The 18,665-nt window shown below is 46.8% G+C and overlaps 1 protein-coding gene and 1 long non-coding RNA gene across 2 annotated transcripts in view; both read left to right on the forward strand.

The window, feature by feature from the left end:
• The first annotated feature begins 1,080 nt into the window (after positions 1-1,080).
• LOC143641912 (uncharacterized) lies at positions 1,081-7,823 on the forward strand. The gene is made up of 3 exons (XR_013155552.1): positions 1,081-1,146; positions 3,214-3,332; positions 7,785-7,823. It is a non-coding gene; the product is annotated as an uncharacterized LOC143641912 (long non-coding RNA).
• Positions 7,824-7,827: 4 nt separating this feature from the next.
• Stpg1 (sperm tail PG-rich repeat containing 1) overlaps positions 7,828-18,665 on the forward strand; it is a 32,997-nt gene continuing 22,159 nt past the window's right edge. Inside the window, exons 1-3 of the mRNA XM_076861032.2 lie at positions 7,828-7,928; positions 11,664-11,782; positions 18,075-18,176. Coding sequence (XP_076717147.1) covers positions 7,859-7,928; positions 11,664-11,782; positions 18,075-18,176 — 291 coding nt within the window. The 5' untranslated portion in view covers positions 7,828-7,858. The remainder of the gene's footprint in view (positions 7,929-11,663; positions 11,783-18,074; positions 18,177-18,665) is intronic.

The following is an 18,665-nucleotide window of genomic DNA, read 5'->3' on the forward strand; positions in this document are numbered from 1 at the left end:
GGCTTTGCTATCCCCGCATTCCACGTCCCCAAAGCCTAAACGTCCTTCAAGACCTAGCTCCCCTCCAAGTCCTCGAGTATACTGGGAGCCAGACGTACCTCTCCTTGTCTGGGCTCCACACCGCGCTCCCCAGCACATCTGCAGCCTAGCAATACCGAAGGGCGGCCGCGCCCGAGCCTTCCACCCGACTGCCCTTTCCCCGGTGTTGAGCTGTGCTAATGCCATCTATGGGGAGCTTCGCAGATGTCAAAACGCTCTCCATCACACACGCATTTTCACGCGCACGCTTTTTGGTTCAGATCCTCACAGCTACTCTGAGAGGGACACTGACCTCACGCCCATTTTACAGACGAAGAAGTGACATTTGGGAGAGACCTCAACGAGGAGAAAGAACAGTTCTGGGTTCAGATCCCGGAGCAGGGAGGGCTCCGAGAGAACACTCGAGAGGGCGGGGAGAGCGATGCGGTAGGAGCCACCCAAAGGCGGCGGGGCTGGTGCTAGGAGCTGAGATCCGAGTAACGCGCCAAGGACAGCTTCTAATCTGTTCGGAGTTCATCCTGCATTTAAAGAGAACCACTGAATAAGCAGGGAAGTGACAAGGTCACCGTGACCATTCTGAAGCAGGGGGGCTCCTGGACTACTAAATGGCGGCCCCCGTGTAGTTTCCCGTACCCACATTCTGTGGTTTGCTATCATCATAAACAGGGCTTAGAAGGAGTGAAGTCTCCGCTTTATTCCTGGAAGTGGGAGCTTTGAGTGAGCAAAATTCTAAGGCTTTTGGTCTATCCCAAGATTTCTGAAGACTCGTCTGGATGAAACTGAATTAGTTCCCCCACAGCTCTCGCGAATAATTAACCCGAACCCTAAAATTCTGGCAGCTTCCCTGCGGATTTTGAAACGCTTCTAACGATTGGTCAATGACTTTCCACGGCCAAGAAACGGGAGACACCATTGGCTGGAGGTCGCGGGCGGACTCCGAATGTTAGTCCTGTGGTTGCCATAGCGACCGGGAGGCTGGACGGTCCAGATTCAGTACCCCTGACCTACAGGTAGGAGGCGGTTCCAGTTAAGGGCCGGTCCCTGAGGTCCTGAGGAGGAGCCCACGGCGCAGCCCATGGGACGCCCCCTGAGATCCGCAGCCCCCGGGTGCGTACGGAATCCCGGTGCCCCTTCCCGGAGGCGTGCCCTCAGTGTCCCCGCCTGAAAGCGGCGACAGCCGCGGCTCCCCTTCTCCTCCCAGCTCCTGTGAGCGGCGTGGACTTGCCTCAGCCTTTGCAAGTGCACAAACGTTTTGGGGGTTCCGGTGCCGGGTGGTGGGAGAGCCGCAGGTTGCTGAGCGCTAACCCCCGGTGCACCCAAACCATCGGCTGCCCCTCAGCAAATGCCTTTCCTATTTGGGGACTTGATTTACCCATATGTAAGACGGAAGGGTGACACTGCAGTCTAATGGTCACTAGTCGGCCGCTGGAGTGCCTTCCAGCCCTCTGACACACTTTCTCAGTCTAAAAAGCATACCTAAGGGGTCATTAATCTGAGAATGCTTTGAAAAATGTAAAATGCTTCCAAGATGTTTGATAGCATATCACTAAATCGTTAAAAATCAACTGTAGTCAAAACTACTTAGGCAAATTCCATAAAATTCCACATAAAATAACAGTATAGCTGGCTTAGTATATGTACTAATACATCTTGATATACCAATGTACATACTTATCTATATACATATAATATATTGATATGCCAATATATACTTAGTACATATTGATATACCCTCTACAGTAATATGTGTAAAGGTATCATATATAATACTATAGTATAAATGCATAAATTATGATTATATTGTAGCTATATAATAACATTTTGTAAAAAGAGATGGTAGAATGAGAGCATGCCTATTGTTATAATTATGTGAGTTAAATATAGAATCTAGCTCTGGGAAAATCATAAACAAATGAATTAATGATATACAAAATAAGATTGGGTAGTGAAAAAAAAAAGTGCTTTCAAAGAAATAAAGTAGAGTAAGGGTCTGGAGACAGATGGGCTGGTGCTTCTTAAGAAAGGGTGGTCAGGGAAGACATTCCTATCCTAAGAAGGTTTGAGCCGAAGCCTAGACGATTTTAATGACAGGAATGTTGTCCATAGAGTGAGAACAGGTAGTCTCCATGCCACAAGGGAGATATTACAGAAGCCAAGACGTCCCTGGGGAAAGAGGGTTAGTCTTTAGTCTTAATAACTGCTTTCAAATTCTTGAAGTATAGTCATGTAGAGTATCTCACTGTGACTCACAATAAGAAAGGCACTTACTTTACATTATAACCCAGAGCACACACATACACATAAAAATTTCACAAACCTAAATTTTGAAAAATCACCAATGAAGAAGAGAAATAAGATTTTATTCTGAGTGGTTCCAAGGTTAGAAGTCAGGTGGGCTAAAGAGGTGGGGGGGATTCACTTTGATATAGGAAGGAACTTTCTAGCAATTAGAACTGCCCAACAGTGATGCCTCATTGAATTTTCAAACTGCATTCTGAAGAATCTTAGCATTCTGTGAAAATTCAAAACAGTTTCAAATATTTGCTTTGTATTTTGGAACTGTATGCAACATCTAGCTTTTCTCATGGTGACTCAAGTGTAGTAAATGTCAAACTTTGCATGTTAATTTAGTGTGTGCCACTGTAGACGTTTCCCTGGAGGTCAATTGTGAGCAGAGGTCAGGCTTCATGGGTTTGAAGCCTGATTCCACCTTACTCCTCGTATGACCTTGGACAAGTCACCAAAAGCTTCCTTCTCAACTTCAGCCCTCTTGTGTGTGAAACAGGGTTGACACCTCACTCGATTACTGTAAGGATTGTGTGAAGTCTCTGTACAGGGGGCCATGAGTGCTCAATAAATGATAGCTATTATTTGAAGCTGTTAATACAAAGTCTCTGTTTATATTAAATCCTAACGTTAGATGAGCCTCCTGAGGTCAGGCTGCATTGACTGCTTCAGGGAATCATCATGCTAATCCTCACAAGTGTCCTGAGAGGAGTGTGCTCTCATCCTTTCCAGTTTAGGAAGGAAGAAATGAGCCGAGAAAACTAGACCTATTTAGTGGTAGGACTAGAACCCTGAACGCAGGACTGGATACCCTTGACTGCTGCACCTGGGAATTGCTTAACTATGAGTTGGTCAGGAGGAAGGTATATCTTTTCTGCTCTTTCTCAGATTCTAGGCCCGTGACAACCTGTCATGAACAGTTGTACAAACAAGTACCCCAGTGAGGCACCCCTGAGCAGTGCTCCGTTCACACCTGGGCTGCACCAACTCCCCTCTCGACTTCCCAGGTAGGTTGGGGAGGGCTGGGAGGTAGCAGTGCTGTCGTTGGGTAGCGATTGTTTTGAACGTTTCCGTAATTTCTAACAATTTTGCAACATTTTGATAATTTGGATTCATCATTATTATAATAAGAGAATAATATTTTAAAAATACTTTTTAGTTACATGTAGGTGGACACAATGCCTTTATTTTTATTTATTTATTTTTATGTAGTGCTGAGGATCAAACCCAGTGCTTCATCCACATTAGTCGAACACTCTACCACTGAGCCACAACCCTAGCCCCAATAAGAGAATAATTTTAATCACCCATAATTCTAGAATACTGATGCATTTTTTTTAATAACAGTTTTATTGAAGTTAGGGAAGAGGATGGTTCTTATTGAAACAATCAACACTGAAGGGTTTGTGAACGGGGTTGTTTTTCTAGACCATTAAAGATATTGTTACAATGGAGTGGCGATTGTGCTGTGATCATTATTGATTTTTTTTCTGTTATTTTGAATCTCTTAATTTCTTGGAGGGTAATACCAAGTAATTCAATTAAATATTAAATTCTTAGTATAGATTACCAACCAAAGAAAGTTGAGAAATGTGGCTGAGGGTGACAGAATAAAGTAAGGAACAGATACCTGGGGGAGGGGGTTTAGTTTAGCTTAAAATTATTTATTTAATCCTTCATTCATTAGTATTTACAAATGGTATAAGTTCGGGGTGGGGGGAGGGAGGGGGGTGGGCAAGATTAAATCCAAATCCACTCATGAAAAAATGAACCCTGGAAATTAGACTGTCTGTGCTGATGACAACTAAAAAGTAGACCAATGTGTAAATTCTTTTTAGATGTCAGAGAAGAGGCAGTGCCACACAGCAATTCCTGAGGCTAGAAAAGCAAAATGAGCCCTACAGTCGGCCCCATTAAGACTGTAGACAGTTTCCAGGCCACATTATTAGGGTGGAGGGAGTGATACAAAGAAATTCTAGATTTCTAAGTTGAGGGGTGCTACAGTTTGGATCCTGAATGCACCCCAAAGGCCCATGTGTTGAAGGCTTTCTTCCCAGTCTGGCACTATCTGAAGGTAGCAGAACCTCCAGAAGCAGTGGCCTAATGGAAGGAAGTTGGTCGCTGGGGGCGTGCCCTTGAAGAGGATATGGGGCCCCTGGTCCCTTCCTGTTTCCCTTTGCTTCCCATCTGCTATGAGTGAATAGGCCTCCTCTGCATATGGCGTATGGTGCTGCCACAGGCCCAGAGCCACAGGGCCAAGCAGCTACGGATTGAAACCTCTGAAACTGCAACTCCAAATAAGCTTTTCCTCCTTTTAAGTTGATTATCCCAGGTATTTTGTCACAGTGACAGAAAGCTGACTAACATAAGGAGTTAGAGATCAGAGTTTCAGGGAGACTAAAGAATCCAGAATTTACAAGCTAGAATACCAGAAGTGGGGAGCTGTAGACAAAAAGTTCATAAATCTAAAGAGGGGTCTCCCCAAGTCTTCGGCTGAGTAATACTCTTCTCATGCATGAAAAGAAACTAAGACTGGGGCAGAGGGCAGCAGGCTGAGCACTTTTTGGGGCTACTCAGAGCGGTAACATTTCATGTTCCCATGAACCAGAATGGAGAGGCATTGGATTAGAGAGGGGCTGGGGAGAGTCACAGAAGCTCATGCCCTAGTAGTTCCCAGGATAAAAGGTGCTCTGCACCTTTCAGAGTTTGAAATCCTGGAAGGATCATCTACAAGTTACCGAGAAGCATGCCAGAGGTGGGGGAGCACAACATTCTTTTCAAGAATACATCACAGTGCATCACTCAGCAATGTAATTCACAATATCTAGCCCCCACACAAAATCGCCATGAGAAGACATGGAGAAATATGATCCACGTGCTGGGGAATAACCCATCAATAAAATAGTCCCAGAAATGACAGAGATTCTAGAACTAGCAGAAAAGGACCTTAAAGCAACTATTATAAATCTCACAGATATACTCAAGGACGTAAAGGAAAACGGGAACACGATGAGGCTAGGAATGGAAGAGGCTTTTTTTTTTTAACTTAAAAAATTGTTTTTAAAACAAAATAAAAGTTCAATTGATAGCATTTGCAGAAGCTTAGACACTGTGGAAGGTGAGAGGGGGTGTGTGGGGGCTGAGGACATAACAATATAGGAAAGGAGAGAGAAAGCAGAAAAAAAGAAAAAACAGTCACTGAAAAATAAAAGATTAAAAAAGTAAAAATAAAAATGAAAAAACAAAACAAAAACAACCAGTGGCTGAAAGTTTTCCAAATTTGATGAACACTATAAGTGTATAGATTCAGGAAGTTCAGTGGAGCCCAAACATTTAAAAGCATTAAAGAAAATTATGCCATTAAATCAAATGGCCGAGGGGTAATTAGAGTAATTAAAATCATAGAAAGTAGAACGGTGGCAGCCTGGGAGTGGGGAATATGGAGGAAGTACCATCTTGTATTAAACACCAAGGAGAGTTTCAGTTCTGCAAGATGAAAGATTTATAGAGCTACATGGTGATGATGGTTGCACAATATTATGAATTGAATTCCAAATGCCACTGAACTGTATACTTAGAAATGGTTAAGATATTGTTTCCAATTAAAATAATAATCACTTGAAATTTTTTTAAAATCTCAAAGATATGGAAATGGTTAATATGGTTAATTTTTTATGCTGTGTGTATTTTAACACAGCAAAAAAATGGAAAACATCAAATTGCTGAATAAAAGTGATAAATGAAAGCTTAAAAATAGGTAAATAAAAAGACATATTAGTGGGCCAGGGGTTGTGGCTCAGCCGAAGAGCACTTACCTAGCACGTGTGAGGCCCTGGTTTCATCCTCAGCACCACATGTAAATAAAAAAATAAAAATAAAGGTATTGTGTCGACCTACAACTAAATTAACCAAATACATTTTTTAAAAAGACATATTACTTACAGAGGAGAAGAATTATAATAGACTTCTCATAAAAAATTATGCAAGTTGGAAAACAGTGGATGAATATATTTTAAAGTGCTAGGGGGAGTGATAGGAGGGGAAAAACCTGATGAATCCAATGGCCAGTGAACATAGCTCTCAAAAAAATGAAAGAACATGATGACCATTTCAAACAAAAACCTGGAAAGTGTGTTATCAGAAGATCTGCTTTGCAAGGAATGCTAATAGAAGTTCTGTAGATAGAAGCACAATGGTGCCAGACAGAATCTTGGATTTACACAGGATTAAAAAGCACCCAAAATGGTAAACATCAAATACATTTATTCTTATTTTAATCTCTTTAAAAGATAATTGAGTGATTACATAAAAAAATGTGTGATTCATAATATATGTAGGACTATTTTTTTTCAGTTGTAGTTGGACATAATACCTTTATTTTATTTATTCATTTTTGTGTGGTGCTGAGGATCAAACCCAGGGCTTCCAACATGCTAGGTGAGTGCTCTGCCACTGAGTCACAACCTCAGCCCATAGAACTACTTTTATTTCTATGTACTATCAATAAACAATTGGAAATTGAAATTTTTTAAAATTCCATTTTCATGACAAAAATATGATTTACCTATAAGATTCAATTTAACAAAATATGTGCTGTGTCTGTACACTAACTACAAAATATCACTGAGAATTTTAAAAAGACCTAAACCTAAGCAAGGCATAGTGGGGCACACCTATGATCCCATTGACTCAGGAGGCCGAGGCAGGAGGATCCCAAGTTCAAGGTCAGCCCGGTCAATTATCGAGCTCCTGTCTCAAAATGAAAAATAAAAAGGGCTGAGGATGTGGCTCGATGGTAAAGCACCCCTGGGTTCAACCCCAGTACCAAAAAAAAAAAAAAAAAAAAAAAAGGTTAGATCCCCAGCATTGCAACAAAAACACTGAGGAAGGAAATGTTGGTGGGGATTTGGAGCAATGGAAACAAATCATGATACATGCAATAGTCTGGAAGATTTCCAAGTGAAAAAAGTCAGACATGACAGTACTTAATGACCAAAAGCATTAGTATCAGGTGGGCGCGGGTATTGACTGCAGAAGGACTTGGGAACTTGTTTGGGATGAAGGTAAATTTAATATCCTAATCATGTTGATATTATTGGGGATTGAACCCAGGGGTACTCTGCCGCTGAGCTGCACCCCCAGTCCTTTTTATTTTTATTTTGAGATAGGGTCAACACTGGTAAATTTTTATTGTACATCAGTTATACCCCAGTAAAGCTCAATTTGTAAGATGAAGATAAAATTCAGAGCTTTAAGTAGCTCTGTCAGCAACATCAGCAGCGAGCTCTCGCAGATCTCCTACTGCAGACCACATGAAGTGCGGGGGACTTGGGGGTCACAGAACTTGGTGAAGCTCAGCTCTACCCAACAAGATTTCTCAGTGCAGCCTGTAGATAGAACAGAACCCTACTGTGATAATACCAGTGTGAAATGGTCCCTACAAATGTTGCATTTTGCAGTTCTAGGTGCTTAGAAGAAGAGTTAGCAGAGGTCTTCCACAAACAAATGGAATGCATCACAGAACTTTGCTAACATGGACAACTTTGCACAGAAGGACGAACGCCTTGGTAGACCTTCCAGACACACCAACAAGATACAGAAAGGTCCGGTCAATTTCAATAACCCGTCTGTGCCAGGAGAAGAGGGCTCTTGACAGTACATGAGAGCACACTGGGTGGGGATATGGCAAATCCTGGGTTGTGTCCACCAGCCACCCTGAAGGATTGCCTTAGCTCCTGCTGCCCTAACAGTGATGACTGGGAAGAAGGACAGGGAAGGGGGGATTCTCCTCAACAACAACAACAAAAAAGGGCAGACTTGTTATTTCCGTGTATCTGTTAAGAATCACAGTCCTCAAATTTTAGCTTTGTAAGAGATCTTGTCTTCTTTGATTCCTAAAACTCAGTGTAAGTTCTCACCGAAAGCCCCTGTTCTTTTGCTTTTAACTGATTTCTGGGTTTATAGTTAAAGTTTGTTTCTTATAGGCAGCCAAGAGTTGGGTCTTTCTTTCCTACTTAATCTGACCATCTCTGTCTTTTTACTGACGTTTTAGACTGCTTATATTTAATGTGATTGATTCCTATGTTGTTTAAGTCTGTTACTTTGTAAATTGCTTTTTATCTGGCCTGTTTATTCTTTTTTTTTTTTTTTTGTCTTTTGTATTGCTCTTATGCTTCTACTTTATCTCTTTTGTTATTGGAAATAACTCTTTGTAGTATTTTCCTCACTGTGCCTATAGAGCAAAGTTTGGCAAAATGTGGCCTTTGGGTCAAATCTGACCCACTGCCTGTTTTTATAAACAAAATTTTGTTGGATCACACCTTTTCATATTTACTTATGTATTAACTGTGGCTGTTTTTACTCTGGAACGGCAGAGTTGGATGGTTGCAGTGGAGACGATGCAGTCGGCAAAGCCTAAAATAATTACTATCGAGCCCTTGATAGAAAAAGTCATTGGTCTCTACTTTAGATTATAGAAAACATCTTTAACTTATCACAACCAACCATGAAGTGATGTCCTCACACTTCACATGGAGAAGAGTCTTAAATCAATATATTTTAATTTTTCTCTTTGTGGCCTTTGTGTTGTTATCATCAAACATTCTACTTCTACACATAGATATTATAAACCCCACACAACTTTGTTATTATTTTTGCTTTAAACATTCCAATTGTTTTTAAACCGATTCACGTTTTATATTTGTATTTAAAACAATCGATTGATATTCATAATTTTATATTTTACATATACCCAAATATTTACTATTTCCAGACTCTTCATTCCTCTTTGTAGATCCAGGTTTCCCATTGGTATCATTTTTCTTCTGTGGGAGGGACCTGCTTTAGTGTTTCCTATGGGTCCAGTTTGCTGGTGATCCATTCTTTCCATTTTCGTATATTTTAGAATTTTTTTGGCTGAGCGCAGCAGCACACGTTGATTGCCCATTCTTCTTTGGCCAATTTCAGTGTCTGGATTGTTTCGTATATTTCACCCATTATTATTTTTTTTTTTTTCTTTCTGACTAGGAAGGCAATTCTAGTCCCATTTTGGCTGGAGGCGGAGTTTCAGTCCCCCAGACAGTTTTTTCAGGTCCCGTTTCACCGCGTTCTCTCGTCAAGAGGGCGGCTGGGGCTCTGCCACCTCTGTAGCCAGAGCCTCCATCTCAGTCTCCTTTCCTTCTCCTGGGAGAATGGCCTCCTTGTACCCTCTTCTAACCCCCTGTCTTTACTGCCTCCTCTATAAACCCTTAGTTAGTTTACAAACGTAGGCTTTTAGAAACCAAAGTCTTGCAGCTGCTCCGCTCTTTGACTTGCTGGAGCGCATCCTTAAGGCAGAGGGTGCGTCGCCATCACCTACGTAAATGAGGAGCAGTGGCAAAGGGAGGGTCGTGCCGTGCACTGCTCTCTCCTCACTTTCAGCTTCTTCTGCGTGCTCCATGCTCAGCCCAGGCAAATGAGGCTAGAGTGTCCCTGTCTCCATTATTTCATCATTCATTTACTGAGTGCTTACCATGGGCCTGGATCAGGAGGGGGAAACACAGTGTAGTAATCAAGAGCCTGTGATCATGAGACAAATCATGTTCAAATCCCATCTGTTCTAGTTACGGCTGTGTAATTTGGGTGAGTAATTTAACCCCTCTGACCTTAGGTTCCTCATCTGTAAAGCTGGTTCCTATTAGTACCCCAGAGAAGCTTCCATTAGCATTGAGTTTTCCTCTCTGGAAAGGAGTTTGGCTTTTTCAAAAACTCAAAGACTGCCAGGTGCCGTGGAGCATGCCTGTAACCTAATAACTTGGGAGGCTGGGGTAAGAGGATGGCAAATTTGAGGCCAGCCTCAGCAACTTAGAGAGGCCCTAAGCAACTTAGTGAGACACTGTCCCAAAATAAAAAGTATAAAGGACCGAGGGTATAACTCATGGTAAGGTACCCCTGGGTTCAATCCCCAGTACTGGGGGGGGAAAATCAGAGACCAAGAAACCCGCCTGCAGGATTGCTTTCATGCAAACACACATGGATGCTGTCCACCCACACCCCTTTCCTTTCCCTTGGCCATCTGGTTCCGCGGCCACGGTATCTTCTCCCCGAGGTTGAGGATTCTGAGGTCAAGATGCTTTGGCTTACTGCTGTGAACAGCCCAGAGTCAGGATGGACCCCACTCAAACTTGGTGTCGAGACCAGTGAGGGGGGAGGGGGTCTCGGGAGGGTGTGAGACAGTCCCTCACTCACACATGAGGTTTCCTGGGGGGAGCAGGACAGGCCTTAACTATTCCAAAGTGGTTTGGGCGGGTGGGAGACCGGCTAGCAGGGGGCCTTCCTTATGTCATGTTAGGGGTGGGGCTGGAGGGAGGGCAGGGGCTTTCATGGTTTGAATTCAGGAATGTCCCAGAAGGGAGCACAGGGCCTGCCATCAGCTGCCCTGAGCCGGGAGGGGTGGAAGGGGAAGAGGGAGGGGTGAGGCTAGCCGTCAGCCGTGTGCTGAACTCACAGGCTGCAGTTTGTGATCCACCTGTTCAGCAGATTGACACTGTCAAGTTCTAGCAACTGGGACAACTTCCCAGACACATCTTCTGAGCACTTCTACGCCCAGCCCAGACATCCACAGCGTAAGCCTGGTTTTCTGGAAGTGACCCCCTTTCTGCTTTTGAACCCCACATCTGCTCAAAGCAGAATCCGCCACCTGCCTTGCACAGCGTCCTAGAGCGCGAGCCGCTCGGCTCTGGGATTCCCTGAACCTCTGCAGATCTCTAGGTGACCGACCCCGGTCCCTGGAGGACTGAGAGCCATGGCTCTGTCCCCTGCCTCTCCCCTCTTCCAGGGAGTCATTCTTCCTGTCACATCCTTCCTTTTGCCTGTGACTGACTGCTTCAGTGTGCTTATGTGTGACCACATCTCATTAGTGTGAGACTGGAGAGGGGGAAACCCCAATAACTTACAGAAAGGGAAAGAAAAACAAGTGGGGAAGACTTTTTTGAAAATTCAGTTTCATGTTTGTCTCTTGTCAAAGGCAAGTTTCACTGGGTGTGATGGCACACGCCTGTAATCCCAGTGGGTCAGGAGGCTGAGGTAGGAGGATTGAGAGTTTGAGGCCAGCCTCAGCAACTTAGGGAGGCCCTAAGCAATTTAGTGAGACCCTGTCTCAAAGTAAAAAAAAAAAAAAAAAAAAATAGGGCTGGGGATATGGCTCAGTGGTCCAATCCCCAGTAGAAAAATAAAGAAATAAAAGGCAAGTTTCTCTTCTGTTCCATTTAAAATAAAACGTTAGTGTACACCTCTGTGTTTTCTGTATTTGTCAGTTTATTTTTTTTGGTGCTGATTTTTATTTTGTTTTTGTGGTTTAGGTTTTACTGCTGCATATCCAACAAAACCCTCCATTCCTTTTAAATCACAAATTCCAGTAGCTCCAGAACAAGAAAAAAAAGGATTTAACAGTCAAGCCAAGAGATTTTATCATAAGCAGGTAATGACACTGTGTTGGAGGTGAGTTATTTTGGGATTGCAGCCTGAAGACATGCTGTCAGTCTCTGTGAACAGCAGAGGGCAGTGTCGTCAAAGGACTCACAGCCTCCCCTGCTGCGGCCATGGGGGGACTGTAAGACTGTCTTGGGACCTTACAGCAGCCTTTTCTGGACCCATGGTGTCAAAATATTGAAGTGAACCACATATCTTTAAAAAGTATATTTGAAGATCATAAAAATATAAAATTCCCCCAATCCCATGTGTACTCAGTTAAAAAAAAAAGTCTCACTCTAGTCCATATTACGTGGGAAGAAATCACGATTTTCTTCAAATAACATGAGGGAGGAGTCTAATAAATTTAGAATTACCTTCGTGAGGAGGCGCGCACACCTTTTCCAAAAAGCTTCCTTAAACAATAGCTCATGACTGCGCTCCTCCATCTGCACCCTCTTCCCCACATTTCTGTGTCTCCTTACCCTCTTTTCTACTCTGGGGTTTCTGGGGCCTGGCCTTCTCCCCTCTCACCAGCAGGGGCCCAGGCAACTCCATGGTTCATTCCCTCTTTGAACCAAGACCCGGGGAAGAACCCTCCTCTGGAGCAGTGATGGCCTCAGTCACCTTGTGCTGTCTTCTAAATGTGGTCATCCTGCCACGTTGCCCAGGTGACGGGGGCGACAAGAAGGTCTAGGATCTGAACACAGGCGAGGTGTGAAGCTGAGAGCCCCCGGCTTCCTCAGCCTGGTTCCTCCCCCGTGAGCAGGAGTGAGGAGCAGAGAGCGTTCGCAGCTCATTTGAGATATTTCAGGATTTTAAGAAGCAAACAATAAGGAATATTGTGCACCCCCCCCCCACACACACACGCGTACTTTTTAAAATTACTTGTAGATTTCCCCAAAGAGGATAAATATTTGCTCAGGCATTTTCTCTCCTTTCTAGTTTCTCTGGATCTTAACTGCCAGGCCCTTCTCCACTGCTATCTGGGTTCCCACGTGGCAGTCCCACCACACCACAATGTCCCTCTACAGGGTGATCGCAGCCCAGCCTCTCCACTGATTGATCCCTGCCATGTGTCAAATCCCTTCTAGGTTGTTCCTCTCCTCCGCGGAACAATGCTAACAGGGAGGGTTTATTATTTTAATTTAACAGAAGAGGAAACTGAGTCTTAGGGAGCTAGAGTGGCCCACCCAAGGTCACACACGAAGGGTTGGGCACAGAAGAGGCGCGCAATAAATATTTGCTGACTCAGCGTTGAAAGAATTCCCTCTCAGCCCAGGCCCAGCTCACTCCAAAGCCTCTTGCGCTTTCCACACTGCACCACGCCTGCTTTTGTGGCCTGCGAGGCCATAAATTTGGCTGATGAAAGTCAGCATGTGTCTAGAAAGGGCGCTGGCAAGGAGCTCTGGCCAGGGCGAGATGTGAGTGACTGATTCTGGAGACGCAGGTCCAGAGACCTCAGAGGCCCTACTTCGATAAATTGTCATTTAAAACACTAGCATTTTCAGAACATGTTCTACCAAAGAAGCCAGGGTGGCAGCCAGCCAAAGCTACAGGCAGCGTCAAACACAGAGTCAGTGCGCTCAGAAGTCTGATCCCCACTTTTCAAATATGGCAACACTACGTATTTGAACTTGATGTTAAAAGCATGGAGGTTAATGGAAAGGGCATGGGATCCACAGATCAGGCCCCCCGCCGTGTTCCATTCTGTCACTGGGTGCTGTCACACCAGCCATGTGTCTTTTCTAGGCTTCAACTTCCTCATCTGAAACATAAAATTCAGGTCATATGTAGACCCAGAAAATCAACAGAGCACTGAGAAGCTAAGGAGCTTGTAGAACATCACCCAATAATTTAGTGAGGCAATGCGAATTAAAAGGCCTCCCCGCCCTTCTCGGGACAGGAACCGTCCACACCCTGAGCCTGAGCTCATCCCTGGCCTGAATCCTCACCTGAATCTCTAACTGGCTATCTTACTGACACCCACTGGAGCACGGGGAATGGCTGCCTCCGGAGGCCGACTGTGCAAGGCTGTGGGCCTCCTCGCCAGCTCACGGTCCCCAGGAGATGGCCGCTAGGGGCAGAGTCCTTCGCAGGGCTTGGTGTCTGCACGGACAATCTGGGCGGCTGGACCTTCTCTGCCTGTGTGCAGCTGGCTGGTCCTCTGCACTCAGGCGGAGCGGGGCCTGCGTGTCACCGAGCACAGCCCCGGGGACCTGCTGGAAGTTTGCTCCCATTCCCCTTTTCATTCCCAATTCACTGTAGGTCGAGGTCACCTTTTCCCAAGCTGCGTGGCCCTAAGGACGTGCTAAAGCCCATCTGTGAACCAGAGAAAGCAAAGCTGAGGCTGCTGCCTCCTCTGTCCCCGCCTGGGCTGCTCATGGGGCTCATGAGCACTTAGAAAACCACAGATCTTGCCACCCGCCCTCCCCCACACCTTGCCTCTGCAGGTTCGCAGGTGGTGAGGGATGTGTGTCCCAGTGAGGGCGTGTGCCCTGGGGAGATGCCAGCTCTCTTACCTGTTGGTCTGTACTCTCTGCACTTCTTGGGCCACAGTCAGACTCAGTGGAAGCGCTCTCTCTCTCTCTCTCTCTCTCTCTCTGGCAGTGCTGGGAATTGAACCCAGGGCCTTGTGCATGGGAGGCACAAATTCTGAGCTAGATCCCCGGCCCCCTCAGGGGCAGCTCTCTAGCCTTGGGTGAAGTCATCAGGGTGGATGGACACGTTGTCCTGAGACCCTGAAACTAAGGCCTTTGTCAAAAGAAGCTCTTCCTGGGGAACTTGGAAACTTGCAGGCAATTTTGCCAGTAGATCAGCCACAGGCCAGAGCTGCTCCCCCTCAGGCCTGGCCTCCTCCTGTTACACACCCCAGCCAGAGCCACCCATGTCCATCCACCTTGTGCTCATCTGAGAAACACCAGCTAGTCACTTCTAAAACAGCCCAGAGCCGGGCGGATCACCTTGCTGATCCAGTGGGGTCTTTAGCCAGTGGTTCTGCAGAGCCTGCATTATCCAAGCCAGAAGTTGGTTTGACAAACCGGTGATTTGATAAAAAGTACTAATTGGACAGAATTTTAATATCAGACTGTATGAAGATGTGACTGGCTCTCAGCTCTGCGAGTCCTGCCATGTCCCTGCTCCCTCCCTCCCTCCCCCCTCCCCCTCTCCCCTCTCTGTGCCTAGTCTGAGGTCAGGTGACTGTGGCTTGTGGTCCATCTTGGCACATGCAGAGGTGCCCATCCAGGAATTGAATGCTTCAAATGAGCTTCAAAGTGCTTTTCAAGCAAATGCTGCACAGAGGTACCCTGGGTGGGACGATGGGGACACACCTGCCAATCACTCTGCCAATCCACCCTGCAGACCTCCGCCCCCCACCCCACCCCGGCAGGGTCCTGACTCCCTCAGGCTCTTGCAGCCCTGTGACCAGCAGTGATGGGGATGATGACCGAGGCTTCCGTGCTCTGTCACTGTCCTGCCCCCTTCTCATGTCATGACTCACGCAAGCCTCTCACCAGGACACAGTCATGGGGACAATAGTTCGGCATCTGGCAGGGGCTCAGTGCAGCTCTCAACAGCAGTCAGCGGAGCCCTGGTGAATGTGACTCTCTTCCCCTTTCGCTCCCCACGCCCATTTTTGTTTCTTTGTTTGTTTGGTTTTGCTTCTGAGATGGTCTCAGCCAAGAAGCCAAGGGGTGGCCAAGTTCACACCCTCCCGACTTAACTCACCACTGTCACAAAACATTAGTCACCGGAACTGTCATCCCGCAGGGAAAGGCTCTGGATTTTTATCATCCGCCCAAAGAGCCACCCCCTCCAAGGAGTTGTGGGAGAAAACCTGGATCCCCGCTGTCCCCTCTGCAAGGAGCCTTGTCCAGTCCCTGTGGTTTAAATCCTCCTACCCTGGCCAAGCTCACGTTACCACTGGCAAAATCTATTTTCCGCAGCTCGGCTCACAGGGTGCCACGGGCCAGCTGCAGCCTACCGCGGCCGGGAGGCCTCTCCGTGGACACTCATTAAGAGCAGAAGGGAGCACTGTCTCCTCCAGACCAAGAGGTGACAGTCCTCTTCCTGCTTCCCTGGGCTCAAGCCAGTTTGCAGTGTGGCAGAGCTAAAGTATGACTGAGGTCCAGTGGGGTCAGATTTCACAGATTAAAATACAGGTCTTTAGTTCAATGAGAGTGTGGGATAGCTATTTCAGTAGTATAAGTATGTCCCAAATGCTACATGGGATATGCTTGTACTAAAATAGCTATTGGTTGTTTATCTGAAATTCTGATTGAGCTGGGCACAATGGGTCGGAGCATCCGTCCACATTTTGTGTTTCATCTAGCCACCCTGGCTCCCCAGGGACACGAGTACTCAGAGAATTCTTGGGGAGAGATATGTCAGGTTTGAGCAGAGGTGGTAGACTGGGACCTAGACATGTAGATTTTTTGGTCCCTTTTTAAAAAAATATTATAAATAGATTTAGATATAATACCTTTTAATTTCTGTATTTATATTTTCCTGGTGCTGAAGATTGAACCCAGTGCCTCACACATGCTAGGCAAGCGCTCTGCCACTCATCCACAGCCCCAGCCCCTCTTGTGTCCCTAGTTTAAACCTAGAAGAGCCACACACTTCCTGCTGCAGCTTTTCCTAGATTCAGGAACTCTGGAGGCTCAGTGGCGTCCAAGGCCCAACACCTTGGATTTAGAGAGAGAAGCTAAGGCCCAAACAGGTGACTTGAGCCAGGTCATGTAGCTGGTGGCCACACCATTTCCTCTGTGCCGAATGCTCTGACCCTTGCCCCGTGGCAGGTGGGCAGAGGAGGTGATTTATAGATAATGACAGTCCCCGGTGGACAGAAGGAGAGCTGACTGCAGGGACAGGAGCCGGCGAACCCAGACACCAGCACCCAGGCTGAGGGTTGAGAGGACCTGGTGGTGGGTGCAGGTGTGGGGGCTGCAGGAGTGAGGAAGCGTTTCTCTAGGGAGCTGTTTGCAGGGTGAGCTCCCCCCACGAGCGCTCCCTGGGTGTGGGGCACCGTCCTGACACCTTATGGCACTTGCTCATTTAATCCCCATTTTAAAGACGAGAAGACCCCAGGTCACGTGACTAGTAAATGTCAGAGCCAGAATTTGAACCCACACAGTCTCACCATGTTCTCAATTAAACTAGATTTAACTCTTACCCACGGAACCAGACTAATGCTCCGATGAGATTGTGTAGGAAAGACGGGGAAAGTCACGGGGTTAGGAGTCAGGAATTGTGGTCTCCGTGCTTTCTGCCCGAGGAAGGTGGTTGGGGCAGGATGTAGCTGGGCGGCAGAGACTGGAGATGGCAAAATCCAAGTCTGGTGCCTGGGTTCAAATCTGGGGCCCAGCTCTTAGTAGCCATGGGTCCCTACTCCTCTGAACCCCACTTGCCTTAATGTGGCTCTGATAGTGTGTCCACTGCCAGGGCCGGGTGAGGCGTAAAGGAGACAGCGCCAGGCATGTCACGCTGAGGGCAGGAACTGCCATTTAGGGCAGTGGGACTGTGGCGAATTCACCTCCCTGTGCCTCGATGTCTATGGAATGGGGTGGCATTCCTTCCTCATTGGTGGTGCTGAAACCCAGACAAGCTTGGAAAAGCCCCGGCACCAAGTAGGTGCTCAGTAAACGCTTGCCACGGTGAAGCCGCCTCGTCATTTGAGCCACTCGCCTGGCCAACTTCTGTCGATGACGTTTTCTTACGCCTGGTAACTAGCCTGGGAAATGGTGCAGCTGGACTGCCATCCCACAGAAGTGGCCGCCTGGCTGCTGTGGCTCTGCTCCTGTCCCTCTCCAGCACAGCTGTGGCATCTAGCACCTGTCCCAGGAGCTGGCCTCCTTTTATCTGGGTTAGAAACGGTCTCCCATGGGAGGCAGGTCGCCCTGGTTTCTCTTCTCAACAGCCCAGAAGGAAGCTGAGTCAGGAGGGTGTGGCGTCGCGAAGCCATTCCCCTCCCCTTACCCAATCCATACCCGGGACTTGCACACCAGCCACATCTGGTGTCCCTTTGTACCCTCATTTCTCTAATGACATGAAAAAACCCAACAAGATTCTTTGGGAGGACGATTCGGTGTGGTCCTTGGGAGTCCTGTCCCATGCTCGGTCGCTGAGAGAGACACTGGGCAAGTTGGGAAATGGTACAGCTGGACTGCCGTCCACGGAAGGGGCACTGCTGCCCGTCCCGTGGGGTGACAGTGAGGCCTGGTGTCAACAGATGCCACGCTGTCGGAAAAGCGCCCTGGAACTGCTGCGACCTAATGCCGCTGCCTTCTCTTGGCTTTCAGGATGACATTCCGGGTCCTGGGTTCTACAACGTCGTCCACAAGTCTCCTGTGTTCAACAGCGTCTCACTGTCCAAGAAGGGGACCTGCACCTTTCCCTCCATGGTGAGAGCCGTCCCCGGGGTGAGGGTCAGTCATTCCTTCCTGCGGTGTGGAGTCAGACCCTGGACACGGGGTCCTTCCTCTCCAGAGGCCTTGCTTCTAATTAGGAGAGGAAAGGTCTCCTCAGATGGCACACAGGTAAATTGGCGGGAAAAACAGAGTGAGAGAAAGGTCCACACTGGGGCGAGACCAGCTGAGGTGGAAGAGAGGACAAAACCCGTGTACCCTTTGTCCCTTCAGAGGTGATCCTAGTCTCTTGCATAGACGAGCTGTGATTCCTGACATCAGAATTGATTTTTAAAACCCCACACAGGGGGGACCATTCAGGACACACTGACTGTAGCCACTTCTTGTTGGAAGTCAAGTTTGGCAGAGTGGAATATTCAAGAAGCAAACCGCCTTTGGAGTTCACTCCCCATTACCGGAGGGGCCAAGGACACACATGTCCCCAGCTAGTCCACACAGAGAAGGCCCCTACCTATTTTTCCTGTC

This window comes from Callospermophilus lateralis, chromosome 7 (assembly GCF_048772815.1).
Source record: "Callospermophilus lateralis isolate mCalLat2 chromosome 7, mCalLat2.hap1, whole genome shotgun sequence".
Taxonomy (NCBI): domain Eukaryota; kingdom Metazoa; phylum Chordata; class Mammalia; order Rodentia; family Sciuridae; genus Callospermophilus; species Callospermophilus lateralis.